Here is a 16170-nt window from a genome sequence, read left to right as displayed (position 1 = left end):
GTGAAAGAAACTTGGTGCAGCAAGTCAACAAGCATAATGTGAACTATCTAATGTGCACTGGGATTGTATGGGAATGTCTACTCCTCTGGTGGCTTGTCACTTTCGTATTTCTGTTATGAATAGCAATATTAAATGATCTTTCCTGCTACTATACTACCACACAGACGAGTCGTTCTTTTCCGGAGCACAGACATTTTTTGCATTCACTTTGGTGTAATGCTAATGGTGCCGCATGGTTTACTGACATTTGTCGTTGCCATATTAAAGATGCTATGACTTTTACCCCATGTAGATGACACCTACATAGGTAGACAATGGCAGTAGTGTGTTGATCCGGTAGCGTTGCTGTGGTAGGCTGTGGTATCACTTACCTGCAAGAAGTGATGATTGAATCAGATAGCTCATACATTTAACTGGTAGCAGCATGCTGGAAGCAGCATTTAGTCTGGACAGCCAATAGAAAGCAATGTTCTCTTATACATATTCCAACATGTATAAGCATCTGGTTAACACTTGAGGGTCGATTTTTTTCGCGAAATGCGTCCAAAAAGTGTGTATTTTTTTTTATTGCTGAAATAAATTGTTTAGATGAATCTATTTAAGAAAAAAAATTGTCTAAAATTTTTTTGGGTGATCGTGAAATGGCAAAAAAAATCTGCTGTGTTGTTACATGCACATAATTTTTTCATCAGTAACAGCAAGATAAATTATAAGAAAAAACTATATAGATTGTTAAAAAGTTATGCGTTGCAACAAACATCTGTGTAGTTCATAGACATACAAGAATAAGTGCACAAAGTGGCGTCAAGTGGGAATATGGAAGGAGAAAAGCCGCCTTTTATCCAGTGAGCATCGTCTCGCCACGCACGCTTTTGAGATGTCGCTCACTCATCAACATCTGAATCTTAACTCGTAAGTAACGCCTCGTATGACAGGCTGACATTTATTGAATCAAGTTCTGATTCGCCAGTGGAGCGGCGATTAGGAGGAATCACTGCTAGACTCACTTTTGCAGCCGAGAAACCGGCTCGCACTTCCATAACGCAAGCAAACTGCATGGGTGAGTGCACTGAAGAAAACTGTGTAGTTGTGAGCACGTCCGGAAAGCAAAAACAAGTCTGAAACCTATAATAATCATTTGTCTTATTGCTAACAAAACGGAAGCGGTTTTTGCGAGTCCCCAAAACAGGAAATGCAACCACAGCGACATCGTTTGTGTCAGTCACTGCCTGCACGGAAACAAGCGTAATCGCTTACTGGGGAGCAATAAACGAGATAGTAACAAATCCATCACCTTTTGAGGCATTCTAAACCAGAAAGCCATCGGTTTTGCAGGCACAATAAGCCGGAACCGGCCGAAGGACGAACCCGAAACTAGCCGGTGCACCACTGTAGTAGAGCATAAAAAGAAATGGAGAGGCACCGGTTCAAGAAAAAAATTTCACATACTATTCCCGAAGTGTGTCAGCACATGCCAAGCAAGAGAAATGATCGAAAAAAGCGTGCATTTTAAACATACAGGCAATGATGTACATGTACGGCGTAAACCCTTTGGTGCCTCTTAGATGATGCCGTTCATGTACGGCGTAAACCTTCAAAGGGTTAATCCACGGAGCATGACCCCCACCTTACGGAACCAGGATGTGCTGATTAAAAGGTGTTATCGCACGAAGAAAGTAATACAAAGAAGGCATGGAGGAGTTGCATGAAGAAATTACATTTGGTGGAGTGAAATGCGAGCTTTTGGCACTGTAGTGAAACTGTTGCATCTGCATTGTCACTGCATGATGGCAATTGTCTTTGCAAATATGAATTGCAGAGCACTGTGGAGGAGTACACATACAGTATTGCCAGTTGTATGCAGCTCCCGATTGTGCATCTGTGCAATAGTCAGATTGTTGTGTTATGTCCTGGTACATCTTATCATGCTGTTGTCGTGTTAGTATCTTTTCATTATCACATCTAAGAAAGTGCACAAGTTTGTGGAGTATTACGCAAAATCCAGGGACAGTAAATGTGCACGGGTGAGTTAATATCATTGCAATGATTGCTAGACCTATAGGTGCCCATAATTAAGTCAACCAATTTTCTTCTTTTTTGTATCCAGCATATGCTTTGTGGAGCTGGAAAGTGCAGCAAGTGTTGACCGTGCCGTTCAAGACCTCAATGGTTCCTCCGCGGGAAATCAGCAAAATTTGGCTGTCCGCAAGGCGGATGGCACGAAGCCGAAACAGAAGCCACAGAAAGCAGGTACATATTGTACATATTCTTTTTAACCGCACATCTTGTCTGGAAGGTGTGTGTGCATTGTCATAATTGATGCTCTGCATTGCAGTGGCCTGAAGGTAAATTTTCAGGAATGCTGATGATAAAGTACTTGAGGCAGTCAATACAGTGATGAAAAGTAGAAAAAATTACTGATGTCTGTTGCAGATGCACCTGCTGCGAAGGACCCTTTCAGCAATGCAAACAAGCTCTTTGTGGCTAACCTTCCAAAGAATGTTACAAAGGTATGAAGTGTTTTCACTGATACAGCATAGACCGCTTATAACGTAAGTCCGCTTATAATCCGAATATACCGCTTATAATGCGAATATCCGCATTATAAGCGGTACCGCACTATAACCAAAACAACATTTTTGAAAGGTTGCACGTGTGCAAAACATGTCCAACAGGCAGGCGCGCGATTCCGACTATCGTGGCATGAGACTGGGACGTAAGTTTGCATCTGCTTACATTTGAAAATGTTGAACGGTTAACGTCCGCGGACCTGCGGTGCCGACATAACGAACGCGGAAAAAACGCGCCGTCACGGGAAGTCGCTGCGGTAACACACTGCGCATTTGCGATGTCGAAAACGGTGGCGACCACAAACCACCACTCGAGTGTTTCACACGCACGGCCGCGTTTTCGTTAAAGATGTAAGTCACCCCTTCTAAATGCAACAACTTCAAAATGTTTCATTGACTCGGCACCAAACCGCAACTTCTGTAGTCCGCGGCCGCCGACATGGTAGCTAGCGCTTGTTAGGCCTAGCGTGCGCGTTGCAACTTGGCATGCCGTCGCGAGAAGCTTGCCCATGACAACACGTAGATCGGGCGTCGAAGAGATCGCACTCGCGAGCTAAACCGTGGGCATCACGCATGAAACGAAGTTTCGGTTCGCGATCGGGAGAACAGTCGCGGCAACTATCCTGAAAAAGTATTTCAAGCTTGTAAGTCCGCCTGTTGGTGGCAAAGGCGAAAGCTCAATCGCGTCTCAAAGCATTGTTACTTGCGGGGGAATCGAGGTTGCACGCGCGATATCTGCGCTGTACGAAGAAGCAACTATTTTCCCGACGGAGACAAACAGCGGTGACACGCTCTTGATGCGGACGCGGTCGCCCGTACGTCGCGGAGCGCGCATGTCAAGCTGCCGAAGGGACTATACACGCGCTATCCGCACGTGGCGGCAGGTGTCCCGCCACGTGCGGAGCGGGTGTGCGGATAGCGTGTGTATAGTCCCGAAGGGGGGCAAAGGCTTCTTCGTCGGCCACGCAACCGCTCCCCCTCCTCACACCACGCACCTGCGCCGGGCTGCTGCCCCCCACAGCCATCCCTTTTTTTTCTCCCCCCGCTCCTTCTTCGTTGTTCGTTTGTAACGCCGTCGCCACTGTCACCCCCCCTGGCGCATCTCCGCTGAGAAGCACGCTCGCTCCCTCACATCTCTGAGAACGTTCTGGCAGGCGCATTATAACCGGTCTTTCATCTCGGGGGACTGCACAATAAGCGGTATGCCTATACATGGAGTTCTATGGTAGGGTAAATGGGAGTCAGAAAAAAACGCATTATAGCCGGTACTGCACTGTAAGCGGTTACATTATAAGTGGTCTCAGCTGTACTAAATTCAGTGACATTCGAGGAATTCAGAACAAGCTCCACACAGAAAAATTCGCCTCTGATGCCAAGACGGTTACTGAGAAAAGCCAACGAAATAAACTTGCTTCCGCTGTGACTTCATGGATATAAGCGTACAAAATCAGTTGGTGCATATAGCACAAATCCTCTTTGAGATAGATAGAAATCTTGTTTGATGATCACCACAGTATACTTATTTGCTGCCTAATCATTCCACTCTTGTGCCAAACAGTTCGAACTAGGCTTTGCTACTACATCCTGATAAAATGAACTTCAATTGTGCCAAGCTCACCAAAATGATTCTCAGAATTTAATGGCACCTGCTGCCAGTAGTTGTGCATTTGGCGCTTATCTTGCCAGCATCACTACTGCCAGTTCATGTTTCCGAACCGAATTATAGCTTCTTTGATTGTTTAGCACAAGAGCAAAATTTTAATAATTACTAATACTTCATACTTAATGAAAGAACGAAAAAAAAGGCTTTGTCTAATATGCGAATTTGAATCGGGGCGTCCGCAATCAGAAGCTAGACTTGTTACCACGACGGCAAAAAAAAAGGAACATAGAAATAACATGATGTAAGCCTGTTTTTTTTGTGTTTTTATATGTTTGAAACTACATACTTTGGTAAAGCAAACCTCAGTTTGCCCAATGTACTTTGTGGTGAGTGTGTTTTGTTCACAGGTACTGTTCTGACTTTCTTTACAGGATGACGTAAGAAATATTTTTGACAAGTACGGAGTGCAAGAGACTTTTCTCATCACAACGAAAGGAGCTCCGTGAGTTGTAAATTTGGTCCTGCTTTGTTAAGATATTAGAGCGAGAGGGAGGAGATGGCATGTCAACTCAGAATAGGCCAAGCACAAAGTGTGAGGCAGCATTGCTGGTTATTGAAAGGTTGGTCAAGCAGGCAGTATTTAAGAGGTGTGCAAGCAGGATCAAGCATAGCAAAATTGGCCACTTGTAACATTATATTGCCTTGTTGTTATTGCTTTTTTTTTTAAACAACGAACCAGTTACCTCTAAAGGGAGATCTTGATATGATGAAATTGATTATTACGAACCGATGGATATAAAAACAGACTGCAGACAACTACAGTTTATGGTACCTTCAACTCATCTACTGTGATAGCAGCAGATCATAGTTGACCACTTTTACGATCTGATGCTGCACTGAAGCAAAGCACGGCAACCATACATAACATGTAAAGCCTAAAGACAAGCAGATCCAATTTACTGTGTGATCAGTGTATTCAAAGCTCTCGCGCCCATTTCATCGCTGTGACTTGCCATTCGAACCTCTGCGATTAACCAGAATGGCAGGTCACTGAGTTCTCTGATCACCAAACTGAGCTGCTTGCTCTTCGCTCAGTTCGATGAACGCGCGCCATTGAAGCACATTGCACACCACAAAAACAAATTAGCTTCAGTTTAAAATCACATGAATACATTGAGACAACCAGAATTGCGGCGCCCTTGTTCGTGGTGGCCACACTTTCTAATTTGTGATATTGCATGCGAGTGAGATCTGGTATAGCAGCACAAATTGTGATCATCACTGTAGATTAACGTAGCACGCGCTGCACGCTAGTCCAACAAAGTCTTCTCAATCACTTTTTCACGCAACAGCCACTTAGCACCTCCATAACATTATGGCATTTTCAAAAAAAATTCAGCCTGCGGCTTAATTAAGGCAGAGCGCTCACCGAAAAAAAAAAAAAAAACTTCTATCTGCAGTAAAAGTGCCTGCTAGTTCTCATTTCTTTAGCTTGAAATGTATCCAATTCAAAGTTCAGTATAGTACCTTCTTTCAGCTTCAGGATCATGGAGAGCGACCTCTGCGATAGCTTGAAACATGTGGTGGCATCTTTTCTTTCACTGATTGGCGATCACTTGCAAGATGCTAGCGTTGTCGGCAACATCCATTGCCCGCACGCTCGTGATTGCTTGCAGGATAAGCGAGAGGTAGTTGCGTTTAGTACTACCACCTCTGTGGCTACCCATGCTTTGTCACTTGACACTGCAACAAAAAGCACTACCGTATTTATTAGAATATAGGTCGACCTTTTTTTCCGAAAATGTATCTCATAATTAGCTATCAACCTATATTCGTGACCAAAGAAACTCGACCTGTATTCGTGATCAAGGTTAGCAAAAGTATCGAAATAATAGGGTTCCACTGTTACGCCTACCATTTTTCAAACAGCGACAGCTACACTGGCACATTACATATATGTATTTGCAGTAAATTAATACAACTCAAAAATAAAAAGGAAAAATAGCATTACGAACTCTAATCAAAGTTTTCACAGAACGCCGTGAATATTGCCTACAGTTCAGACTCTGCCACCGTAGCTGCACACGCCAGCACACTCAGCCAAGACCTTTTGTCGACAGATAAAACCGTGGAAATTGGGAGGGCATCATTCAGAGAACCATAATCACTGTGTGTGATTTCGTTGTTGCCAACACTTGGAGGCGTTAAATAACTAAACACACGAAACACACTTGCACGACGACTCGCCAACATAACAAACGCAAAGACAATGGGATCAGACCGCGGCAAGCATAGAAGCACCTCCGATGATGATGAGCCCACGCCAACACGACAGCTATGAACAACAATCGCAAATCTTGAAGGCTTTATTTTTGCTAAGTGCGTTAAATACGTGATATCCACCATCTTCGAATAGCAAATAGAGATCGCAAAGGCCATGCGTTTGCTTGCGAGAATCTGAAACGTTATGGTTTTCTAAAAAAATATGGGTTGACCGGTACTCGAATATATATATATATTTTTTTCGGAGAAAGCAATATATATGGGGTCGACCTATATTCGCACTCGACCTATTTTCAAGTAAATACAGTACGTCAGGCTCTGATGCACGGCATGCACAGTGAGGAATATTCAACTATGTTGCATTGAGTAGAGTGCACAATATGGTGCACCAGGGTTTCTGAATACTGTCTTTCTGTACTGCTTTGGAGGTAAGGAGAGCATCCAGGTGCACCCTTGCCTTAAGCTGCTGCAGCAAAATGTGCTGCTCCGCTGCGGCGGCTGCCCTCTGTCGCGCGATATGCGAGTTGAGAAATGCAGTAGCAAAGACTATGTATAATGTAACCATTTGACCGAGGCACCAGCAGAAGCTTAAATTTAGTGCCTCAATCTTCCTTTCCGGCAGCACTAAAATTTTATTAGTACAGTCAAACCTCGTTAATATGTACCCACTTAAAAGGTACTAATGGTTAAAACGTAGTGGTTGCGACGAATCCCCGACTGAGTCTCATAGAGCCTAATGCATTTGCTGACCGCTTCAGCTGTAATGGTTCATCCTATGCCTACCGGTTAGTGTGTACCCCACGATAACTTTTTGCACCATAAAATTTTACTGCACCGCTGACCTTGCCGGCGTCGCAATGTGCTGCAAAAGGTTTTCCACCTTTTCGAGAAGGGCAGAGATCAGTCGATCAATGATTCCGACGTCCGCGTGATTGCGGCGATGCCTTTGAGGATAGGCATTGGGAAAGAACGAAGGCGAGGTGGCTGCCATCGACGAACACGCCATTATGGTTTATTGCCGACAATCTTATCACAATAGGTATCTTCAGCTATCTGCTCGGGCACGTGTGTGGTGTAACGCTACGTTAAGCCTACTGCACGCTTTTAATGGGCGACAACCCGAACACTAAGCCGCTGATTGCTGCTGCCTCGTCGTGCGGCACTGTGTTCAAGCACGCACCGCTTTGTAGAAACGAAAGCAGCTCGCTGTTGCGGAGTTAGACATGTGCGCCGGACCCAAAATCACCGGCGGCGGCGAGTGAACAGCGCGGGGTTCACCGGACTGGCGGCGGCGCGGCGCGTGGGGAGGGTGGAGGGGAGGGCGAAGCAGTGAATGCGATAAGTACATGCCGTAATGTTACATGAACGAGGGCTAGCAGCTAACTCTTTTTGCTCCGATCTCACTTAAATCTGCAAAACGCTGGTGTATGGCAATACGGCCGCTCCCAGGAGAGAAGCGGTCTTCGGTCAGTTGTCGTATCAGTGGTCCGAGCGCGAAGCAGTGAGATCACAGCGGTCACAGCGCGTAGAAGGTATACGAGTCGTTCGCTGGGGTATGTCTGCCGAAAGAGCGCGTGTGCCAGCGCTCTCGACGGTGCCCTTATAGTCAAAGTTCACAGTTGCTGCTCGAGTTACGCAGTCCCTCTCCCCAGACATCCCTTCCTGCTCCTTCGCCCAGCAAATGACGGGCGGGGCGTTTCCTTCTCCTTGAGGAGCAATCGATGGCAAGCCTCGCACGCGGGATGATGTTATTCCGTGTGACTGAGATGGCCAGCTTGTTTCACCTCTGCTTTAGCCATGTTCCTTGCCAACGCTAGCGAGCTTTTACTCGCGGGTAGAACATACAATGCGCGGAGCGATGTTATTGATTGAGAGTTTATACGGAACATGACGGCGATGGTGAACACCTGTTCTGAGTGTCCATACAGTTGCTAACGCAATAAAAAATATACAAAAAACCATCGACGCGGGCTCGCCTTTTTCCTGGAAAGCTGCATCGTCTCCGCTGTAAAGAGTGCATTCGTTGGAAGAATCATATAATCCGGCGCCTTTTCCATTGGTTTCGTTATCGCCTTCAATACCCTTCTTACAGGGGACATCTCCTCGCCACTTATTTCTTCATAAAGCACGCGTACAATGTCAGCACTAAGCGTTGAACCTATCATGATTTCGCGCTTGTCGGCTACAGTCTGTTATCTCTGCATGCGCGGTCGCAAACGCACAAAATGGAGTGAAATCAGTTAATCGCGCACGATAGTCGTGCGAGAGAAGGAAGAGCGGGTGGGCGGCTGCATAGCAAAGCAGTGTGGGAGACAATTCACAACTGTGATTTCTCGTATATGGACCAGTCGAGAGTATGTACCCTGATGATGTCACGTGAATCACTGTTCTGGCATCACGAAGTGCACCAAAAGACAAGAAACGCCAAGAGAGAATAACGCGCTCGTTGTTTTTGTTTTTTGTTGTATTTTCAGAGGCTGTTAGGGGCCCTTTATAAAAACAGGGCGTGCAAACACGGACACAGGAGAGTAGTCAAGACACCAGAAACGCCGCTAACAACTGAAAATTCACACAGCAGTGGAACCGAAGGTAGACACAAATATTTATCTGCGCATTCCCACGCAAGAGGCAATACCTATCAATCAAATGCGAGTAGTGGTCTACGTGAGAGATAGCTGTTCACTCTCTCGACTTCTCTCTTATGTCCGTGTTTCGACGTCATGTCTTCTTAACATGAATACCTAACAACTAGCTCAGCTATATTCTAAGTTTGCCATTCTCATTACTTCTGTATTTATTTATCGATTTACTCGAGTAAGAATGAAAGGAAAATGTCTACTAACGCACCGAGATATATATTACTTATCTATTTTATTTATTTATGCACAGTGTACTAGGTCCAAGACTCCAAGAATATGCTATCCAGCGAGTTGGGTCGTCGCCCTTTAAGGCTAGAGGACGCGGCAGCGTTAAGGTCAGGCAATACTCGTGATATTTCTGAAGAAGAAAAAGATACTACAACTTCTGGGGAGCTATTCTATATGCGTTCATCCAAAGGAGATGTCCACAGTACATTTCGGCAGAGCGCATTCAATGATTCGAAAAAGCGGTGAGCCGTGATGTCACCTTGCTCTTGACCACGACGCCGCACCGAACGCGCCAGCACATTCCTAGCGTACGAAGAGAGTGGACGAAATGCACAGAAACCGGAACTTTTCAAGTCTAAATTTGCATATGAATGTCTCCCAGATGTTTGGGAACGATGCAGGGAATGCGTACCGACCTTACAGCTACGTTAGACGAGCGGCCGCATTAAACCTAAATCGATGGCTAATATGATCAAAAGACATGTGCACCGAAAATTGGACCTCTGAGGGCTGCGTCGTTGCATTGAAGCGTATTCCGTCCCTATCATTTGTGTCGAGAGTGTTTGAAAGCTTCGTGATGTCATGATGACGCTGCAGAACAAGAAGCGGAAACAGGGGGGCGCGCTTCTCGCCGAGCTCCCGCTATTCAACGGCCGCTGAAATGGACATTTCATTACATGGACACATTGAGAAGAGCTCCTCCGATAAAGTGCTGTATTTTATTTCCAGATTCGCCATTCGAATTAAAAAAAAGACTAACGGCGGCGTGCCGCAATTATTGCACGGCGGCGGCGTGATCTCTCTTGGGACTTCGGCGGCGGTGCGGGGCGGCGTGACCAGAAACAGGCGGCGGCGGCGCACACCTCCATGCAGAGTTAAGCGTTTCAAATCGCGGCTGCTGAGAAACCTCGCTGCATTCACTCTGTGGCAACACACTGCGCACAAACCGGCGCAGCCTCCGCCTCGTCACTATCTAGCCCGGCATGACACGGCTTCATGCTACACCACGCCTCCGATAAGGGACAGCGCCACCGCAGCGTCACCGGAGGCTTACGTCACCGACGGTGGCTTTAAAACCAAGCTGCCAAGCTCGGAAGTAATGATTCCTTCGCTACCCGACTGAGCGCAGCGTCGGTATGCTTGTCCCGCTCCTGCTACTCCGTTAATAAACAGTTGTTACGTTTTATGTTGGGATGCGTCCTTCCATCGACACGGCATCCCACATCTGGTGACCCGGAAACCAAACTAACCGCACTGCAATGGCCGACCTGGAAGCGCTTGCCGCTCTTCGCGAACAAGTACAAGAACTTGAACAGCAACTGCAGGCCCAGCAACAGCAGCATTCTGGAAACGTCTCCACAACCCTGGCTGTACCTGCCGGCTCCGCTGAGGACGTCAGAGCCCCTTCAAACGGCTTCCCGCATGCTGCTCCACACCACGTCTGGGGCGCCGCTGTCAAGCTTCCGCCATTTATGGTGGACTCGCCCGAGGTGTGGTTCGCCCAAGTCGAGGCCCAGTTCTCCCTGGCGCGCATCACACAAGACCGTACACGCTACGATTACATCGTCGCCCACCTGGACGCCCGCTACGCCAACGAGGTACGGGATATTCTTAGCAATCCAGCCGGTGAAGAAGGCCGAGGAGACGTCTTCCGCGGTGATTCCCTCGAGGGGCCATGCCTCGGGCCATCGAGTGTACCGATCGATGGCGGTGAGGCAGTAGCGGTAGGGGCCAGCCCCAGTTCTGTGCTTCGAGAATATACGAAGCAGTGCAACACTTTCGCCGTATTCTCGATGCACAGAACTGCACCATCTATACCGACCACAAGCCCCTTACCTACGCCTTCTCTCAACGTCGCGACAAACTCCCGCCTGTACAGCAGAACCAACTCTCGTTCATTGCACAGTTCACCACCGACATCCAACATGTCAGTGGGAAAGACAACGTTGTCGCCGACGCGCTTTCACGTGTAGCAGCCATCAGCTTGGTGCAGATAACAGCGGACGCCCTCGCCGAGGCTCAGACTACTGACGCCGAACTGCAGGAACTTCTCAAGGGCAGGTCCTCACTTCAGCTGCAACAAGTCCCCATCCCAGGGTCGACAACCACAATCTGTTGCGACATGTCGACAGGACGAAGCAGGCCCTATGTACCCCTGTCCCATCGCCGCCCTATTGGAAAAAGTCAAATGGTGGACATGGTGGAAACCACCATCCACAATTATAGTGGATTAATGTAGTGGGTGGATGGTGGACGGTGGTGGATCGTGGGTGGATAGTGGACGGTGGTGGATGGTGGACGTTGGTGGGTGGATAGTGGACAGTGGTGGGTGGATAGTGGACGGTGGTGGATGGTGGACAAGGTGGGTGGATAGTGGACAGTAATTTAGGTGGGCAGATGGTGGACGGTAGCCTTGGTGGGTAGAAATTATGCTGTGTACAAGGTATGTGACAGGTACGGAGATGGCGGGCATATTTGTCAATGAACTAATTCCCTTTCAATGCTATTTCAGTTATATTTCAAAACATATTTGCCTGTTACACAAGGCATACAGGTTAACCACAGAAAACCAATTGGTAACGCTCAGCTTTGGTTCCAAATGTGTTATCAGGCAAAACAGGCACAATAATACCATGTTTGCACTAAGCGAAAAACACACTGGCTCAGTGAATAAGTTTATACCCTTTTCTACATTTCTTGGCGTTATGCTTACTCCTTTGCCTCGACGAGCAGCTTCTGCAGAAAACCCTTGTAGAAGACCCTCACCACGACATCACGGTAGTTCCTCGGTGGCTATAATTAAAGCGGCTACAAAGAGATGCATTTCTCCAAGCAACCTGAAAAATATTTAAAAAGCATCATTAAAAAATATAAATGATTTGTTTAGTAATCAATATATTGATGCGTCTTACACTGCACCTTTCAATGAAATAAATGGATACTATAGTGAGTCCTTGTTGCAAGTATGGCATGTTGTTGGGCTAGTTGGTTCATAGATACAGCAGACACCTTTAAACTGGGCGAAGACAACACGTTAGAAGACAGAAATAAACAGACACACACGAAGCGCACCGTGTGTGTGTTCTCTGGGCTTCCCTCGTCTTCGCGCAGTTTATACATGTCTGCTGAACTTCCGACTAAGTGACTTTTGAATTAATACAGTAAAATTGCACTACAAATGTCTACAGCTGGTGAGGTACTACCGGCTGTTATATTATTTTTTCGCGAGTTGCTGTAAGCGAAATAGTGCCGGCATTCCGTGCGGGGACAATTACTTGCCCTCGAAACAGGTCGGCAGCGTTCACGTGATGGTTGCCCTTGAAATAAATCTTATTAAAACCACAAGTGGGTCAGTTCTCGCGGCACTTAAAGGGACCGACAACTGATTTCTCTCGACCCAGTTTTTTACGGCGCGACAGGAAGCTTACCCTTCGTAGCGTTTGTAGCTACAGTGGTTTATCCTAAAAGCACGTAGTTATTTTATAAGCAGTATTTTTCGATCTGAAAGGCTCCAAACACGCATGAAGGCTTGCTCCAGCAACGCTGAGAATTGATAGCAATGCCGCTAGTCCTTGTGAAAGCTGTCGTTGTTCTGCTTTCGCAGGAGTTACTGTAGCTATGCTTAACCACCTTTATTTCAAGCTTTCCAGCCATTTTTGAAAATAGCAAGCTGTTACAATGAGATGATGTGGCTTTATACACCTTCTCGGTATTTGTACAGCGTTGTGCGCGCCTGCGAACAAGGTTGCCTGCGCCTGTGTCATGGATAGCTTTTCGCGGCATGGGATCATTACACCAAGCGAAGGCAGCGCCACTTGGTTGCATACAACTAACGCAGGCCTATATGTGCATTTTTATGGAGTAATATCGGTTAATATAAAGAAATGAACAATATTTCAGTACTAACAGAAAAGTCATCGAACGCATACACCAATCAATGGTCACGTGACCGGCTTCATCGGACCGTGTATGATTTTGCCGCCAGAGGCGCCAAAGGTCATTTTTCGCGACTTTCAATGAAGAAATAAAAATATAAATCCACGTCTCACGAGATAAACAGGGTTGGTTTGAGTCAATGCGACGGACAATCTTTCTATCAGTGCAGTCATCTCATTTCATGTTCTGGGCAGTTGTCGGTCCTTTTAACCTACCCCTCGCAAAATGAACGCGCGATTCGCTAGCCCGCGTTGAGCAAGAGAAAAAAAAACACCGAAACCACAGCCTAAACTTTCAAACGTTGCGGCAAAAGAAATCCACATTGGACGATGCCGGCGGCCAGCCAACGGGGATACACAGCCGGCCAGTTGACGCTAGCGCTGCAGTGCCGAACCCCCACCCCATTCCGCCTTCCCCACAAGCCCGCCTACCACATTATATCGTCCTTCAGGGGCGGATTCTGAACAAATTCTCGTTATTTCCGACGTAAAAACTTATGAGTGCACAAGGGTGTTAGCATAATCAGTGTTGTTTATTGCATCACCAAATGAAATTTATCGCGCCTCACCGATTCCCAGTCACAGCACAACCCGGTGGCAGTAGCAATAATTTTTTTAGTTTGGTTATTACAAGTGCAGTGACGATTGTTAAATACCCGTGTAAGACGACAGCCTTTCTGTCGAAAATTTGATCTATGCTTTCAGTTTTACGGCGGGTAGTGCGCCCGTCTCACATATCCAAGCACTTTGTAACAGTAGCGATTAAGCTGTTCACAAACGTCGGGCGGGAGCAGCTTCAACACAACTGCAAATACATTCAACACCATCGTATTCAATATCCCTTGGCAATACGCATACAGCAATAATAATGCTTAACGTGCACAGAGTAGCACTCACAGCCACCTACCTTTCTCAAGAAAACATGCAGCGCACACGTTGCGACGTCCGCCGGTCTTCAGGTGATGTGACGAGTCGGCGTTGGCTGACCACCCCGTTTGCAGGCATCCGTCGGTCTAGAGGCAATATGGTGAGTTCCCATGTGCACGAACTGTGACGTCGATTCTCCATGCCACAGCGCGCGTTGCGAGAAACTATTCCGGCACTCTTCATCGATGATGATCACCAACAAAGGAATCGTACTTGGGAAGCTGGCGCCTGCAGCTCACTTAAGTGTGCCGTGTACCGCGCATCATACTGATTCAAGATGTTCCGCCTAAGTCAATGACCGCAACATAAAACACAAAGCACGGGCACGCACGAAAATCAACCGCATCAGCACAAACACAATCACCACGCCATGACCACGTTGTAAGCAGCACGCCGCCATGTCAGGAAAGAAAAATCTGGGAGGACGACAGCGGCGACGCCAGTGGCCACGGCCTAAACCAATTTCACTTCCGACGCTGTCGGACGTGACGTCACCGCCGCCATTGAGACAGCGCCTATGGCGAACACGGCCTCAGAGACAGGCAGTAGACATTAATTTTGGAGGCTAGGTTGTAAGGCGCTACCAGTGCAGCGAGGAGGAGGGAGCTGGGAAGCAGCTGCTCGGCTCAGATAATAATAACTGCTGGGGTTTGACGACGTCCCAAAAGCACGATATGATTTTGAGAGACGCCGTAGTGTGGGGGCTCCGGAAATTTCGACCACTTGAGGCTCTTGCCAAAATCTAAGTATATGGCTGTGCTTTGCACCATGCCCCCGTCTAAATGAGGTTCTCGGCTCAAGCCGCAAATTGTTTTTGCAATACAGTACATTGTCAATCTGTTTACACGAGGTGATTCGGTTGCAGCATGCATTTCACGGACCTTTTTCTCAACGTTTACATCCGTAGCGCACATGATATTGATGTTTACTTTCAGCCTTATCATAAATGTGAGCGAGCAGCAAATTCAGCGCGAATGTTAAAGCGCAACAGGCGTAGTCTCGGGTAGGTACATCCCACGGAAGTCCAAAAATTAAATGCTATCCAGTGATCACTAATTTTGCTTTTTCTTCGTGCTCGAACCAATATTCTCAGCCAAGAAAATGGTATTAAAATTTACTAATAATCAGGCAATACACTCTTGAGCATTTTTGCGCGATCAATACAACAGGTACTGCAAACAAATGTAGCATTGAAAACGAAAGCTCAAGGGGCTCGACCACTCACCACAAAAATATAGATTTATTTCATATCAGTCAATAAGAAATAAAGAAAAGGCATGCTCACAAGGGGTGTATTACAAATACAAAACAAGTTCGATCCTGTCTATTGAGTTTTACATTGCTCCATTAGGCATTACCAACTCGCTCAAAATGCCGTTCATTTGCACTGCAATGATATTTCACATTATACTCATCATAGTTGCCACTGCTTTCGAGTATAATGACGGTGTTTGGCGCAGCTTCTCCAGCATGGTGCAGCATGGTACACCATCATTTTCCTCACCCACCATTCCCTCGCTGCTTTCCACCATTCGCGCCATAGTGGGCGCTGTCTCCTACCCCTACCCAGTATTTTGCTGCTACTCTCCACCATCGTCCACCATCCTTCCCACCTTACCCAGCTAACTTACACCATGCCACCCACCACTGTCCACTATAAACACCATGATTTCCAGCATACCCAGCATTATTTCCACTATATCCAGCACCTTTTCCAGTATCCACTAGGGTAGTTTTTCCGATAGGGCGTGGTCTTTTCAACCAGCTCCACAACCTCAGCCATCCCGGCATACACGCCTCGACACGCCTCGTGGCTGACCGCTACGTCTGGCCCTCCATGCAGCGGGATTGTCGCACCTGGGCACGCTCCTGCATTCAATGCCAATGCACTAAAGTCACCAGGCACGTCACGTCACCACTCGGAACATTCCCTCAGCCCTCTGGTCGGTTTGAGCACGTCCACCTCGACATCATAGGACCCTTTC

General features: G+C 47.0%; 1 protein-coding gene across 2 annotated transcripts in view; it reads left to right on the top strand.

Annotated features, from left to right (window-relative positions):
* The window catches only part of LOC119387737 (uncharacterized), a 70188-nt gene that overhangs the window by 27846 nt on the left and 26172 nt on the right, over nucleotides 1-16170 (top strand). For both annotated transcript variants that reach the window (XM_037655232.2, XM_037655231.2), the window contains exons 12-14: nucleotides 2108-2250; nucleotides 2434-2510; nucleotides 4605-4675. In XM_037655232.2, the coding sequence (XP_037511160.1) occupies nucleotides 2108-2250; nucleotides 2434-2510; nucleotides 4605-4675 (291 nt within the window). The remainder of the gene's footprint in view (nucleotides 1-2107; nucleotides 2251-2433; nucleotides 2511-4604; nucleotides 4676-16170) is intronic.

Source organism: Rhipicephalus sanguineus, chromosome 3 (genome assembly GCF_013339695.2).
Source record: "Rhipicephalus sanguineus isolate Rsan-2018 chromosome 3, BIME_Rsan_1.4, whole genome shotgun sequence".
NCBI classification, from domain to species: domain Eukaryota; kingdom Metazoa; phylum Arthropoda; class Arachnida; order Ixodida; family Ixodidae; genus Rhipicephalus; species Rhipicephalus sanguineus.
The sequence above is the reverse complement of the archived record's forward strand: the minus strand, read 5'-3'. Positions and strand labels throughout refer to the sequence as shown.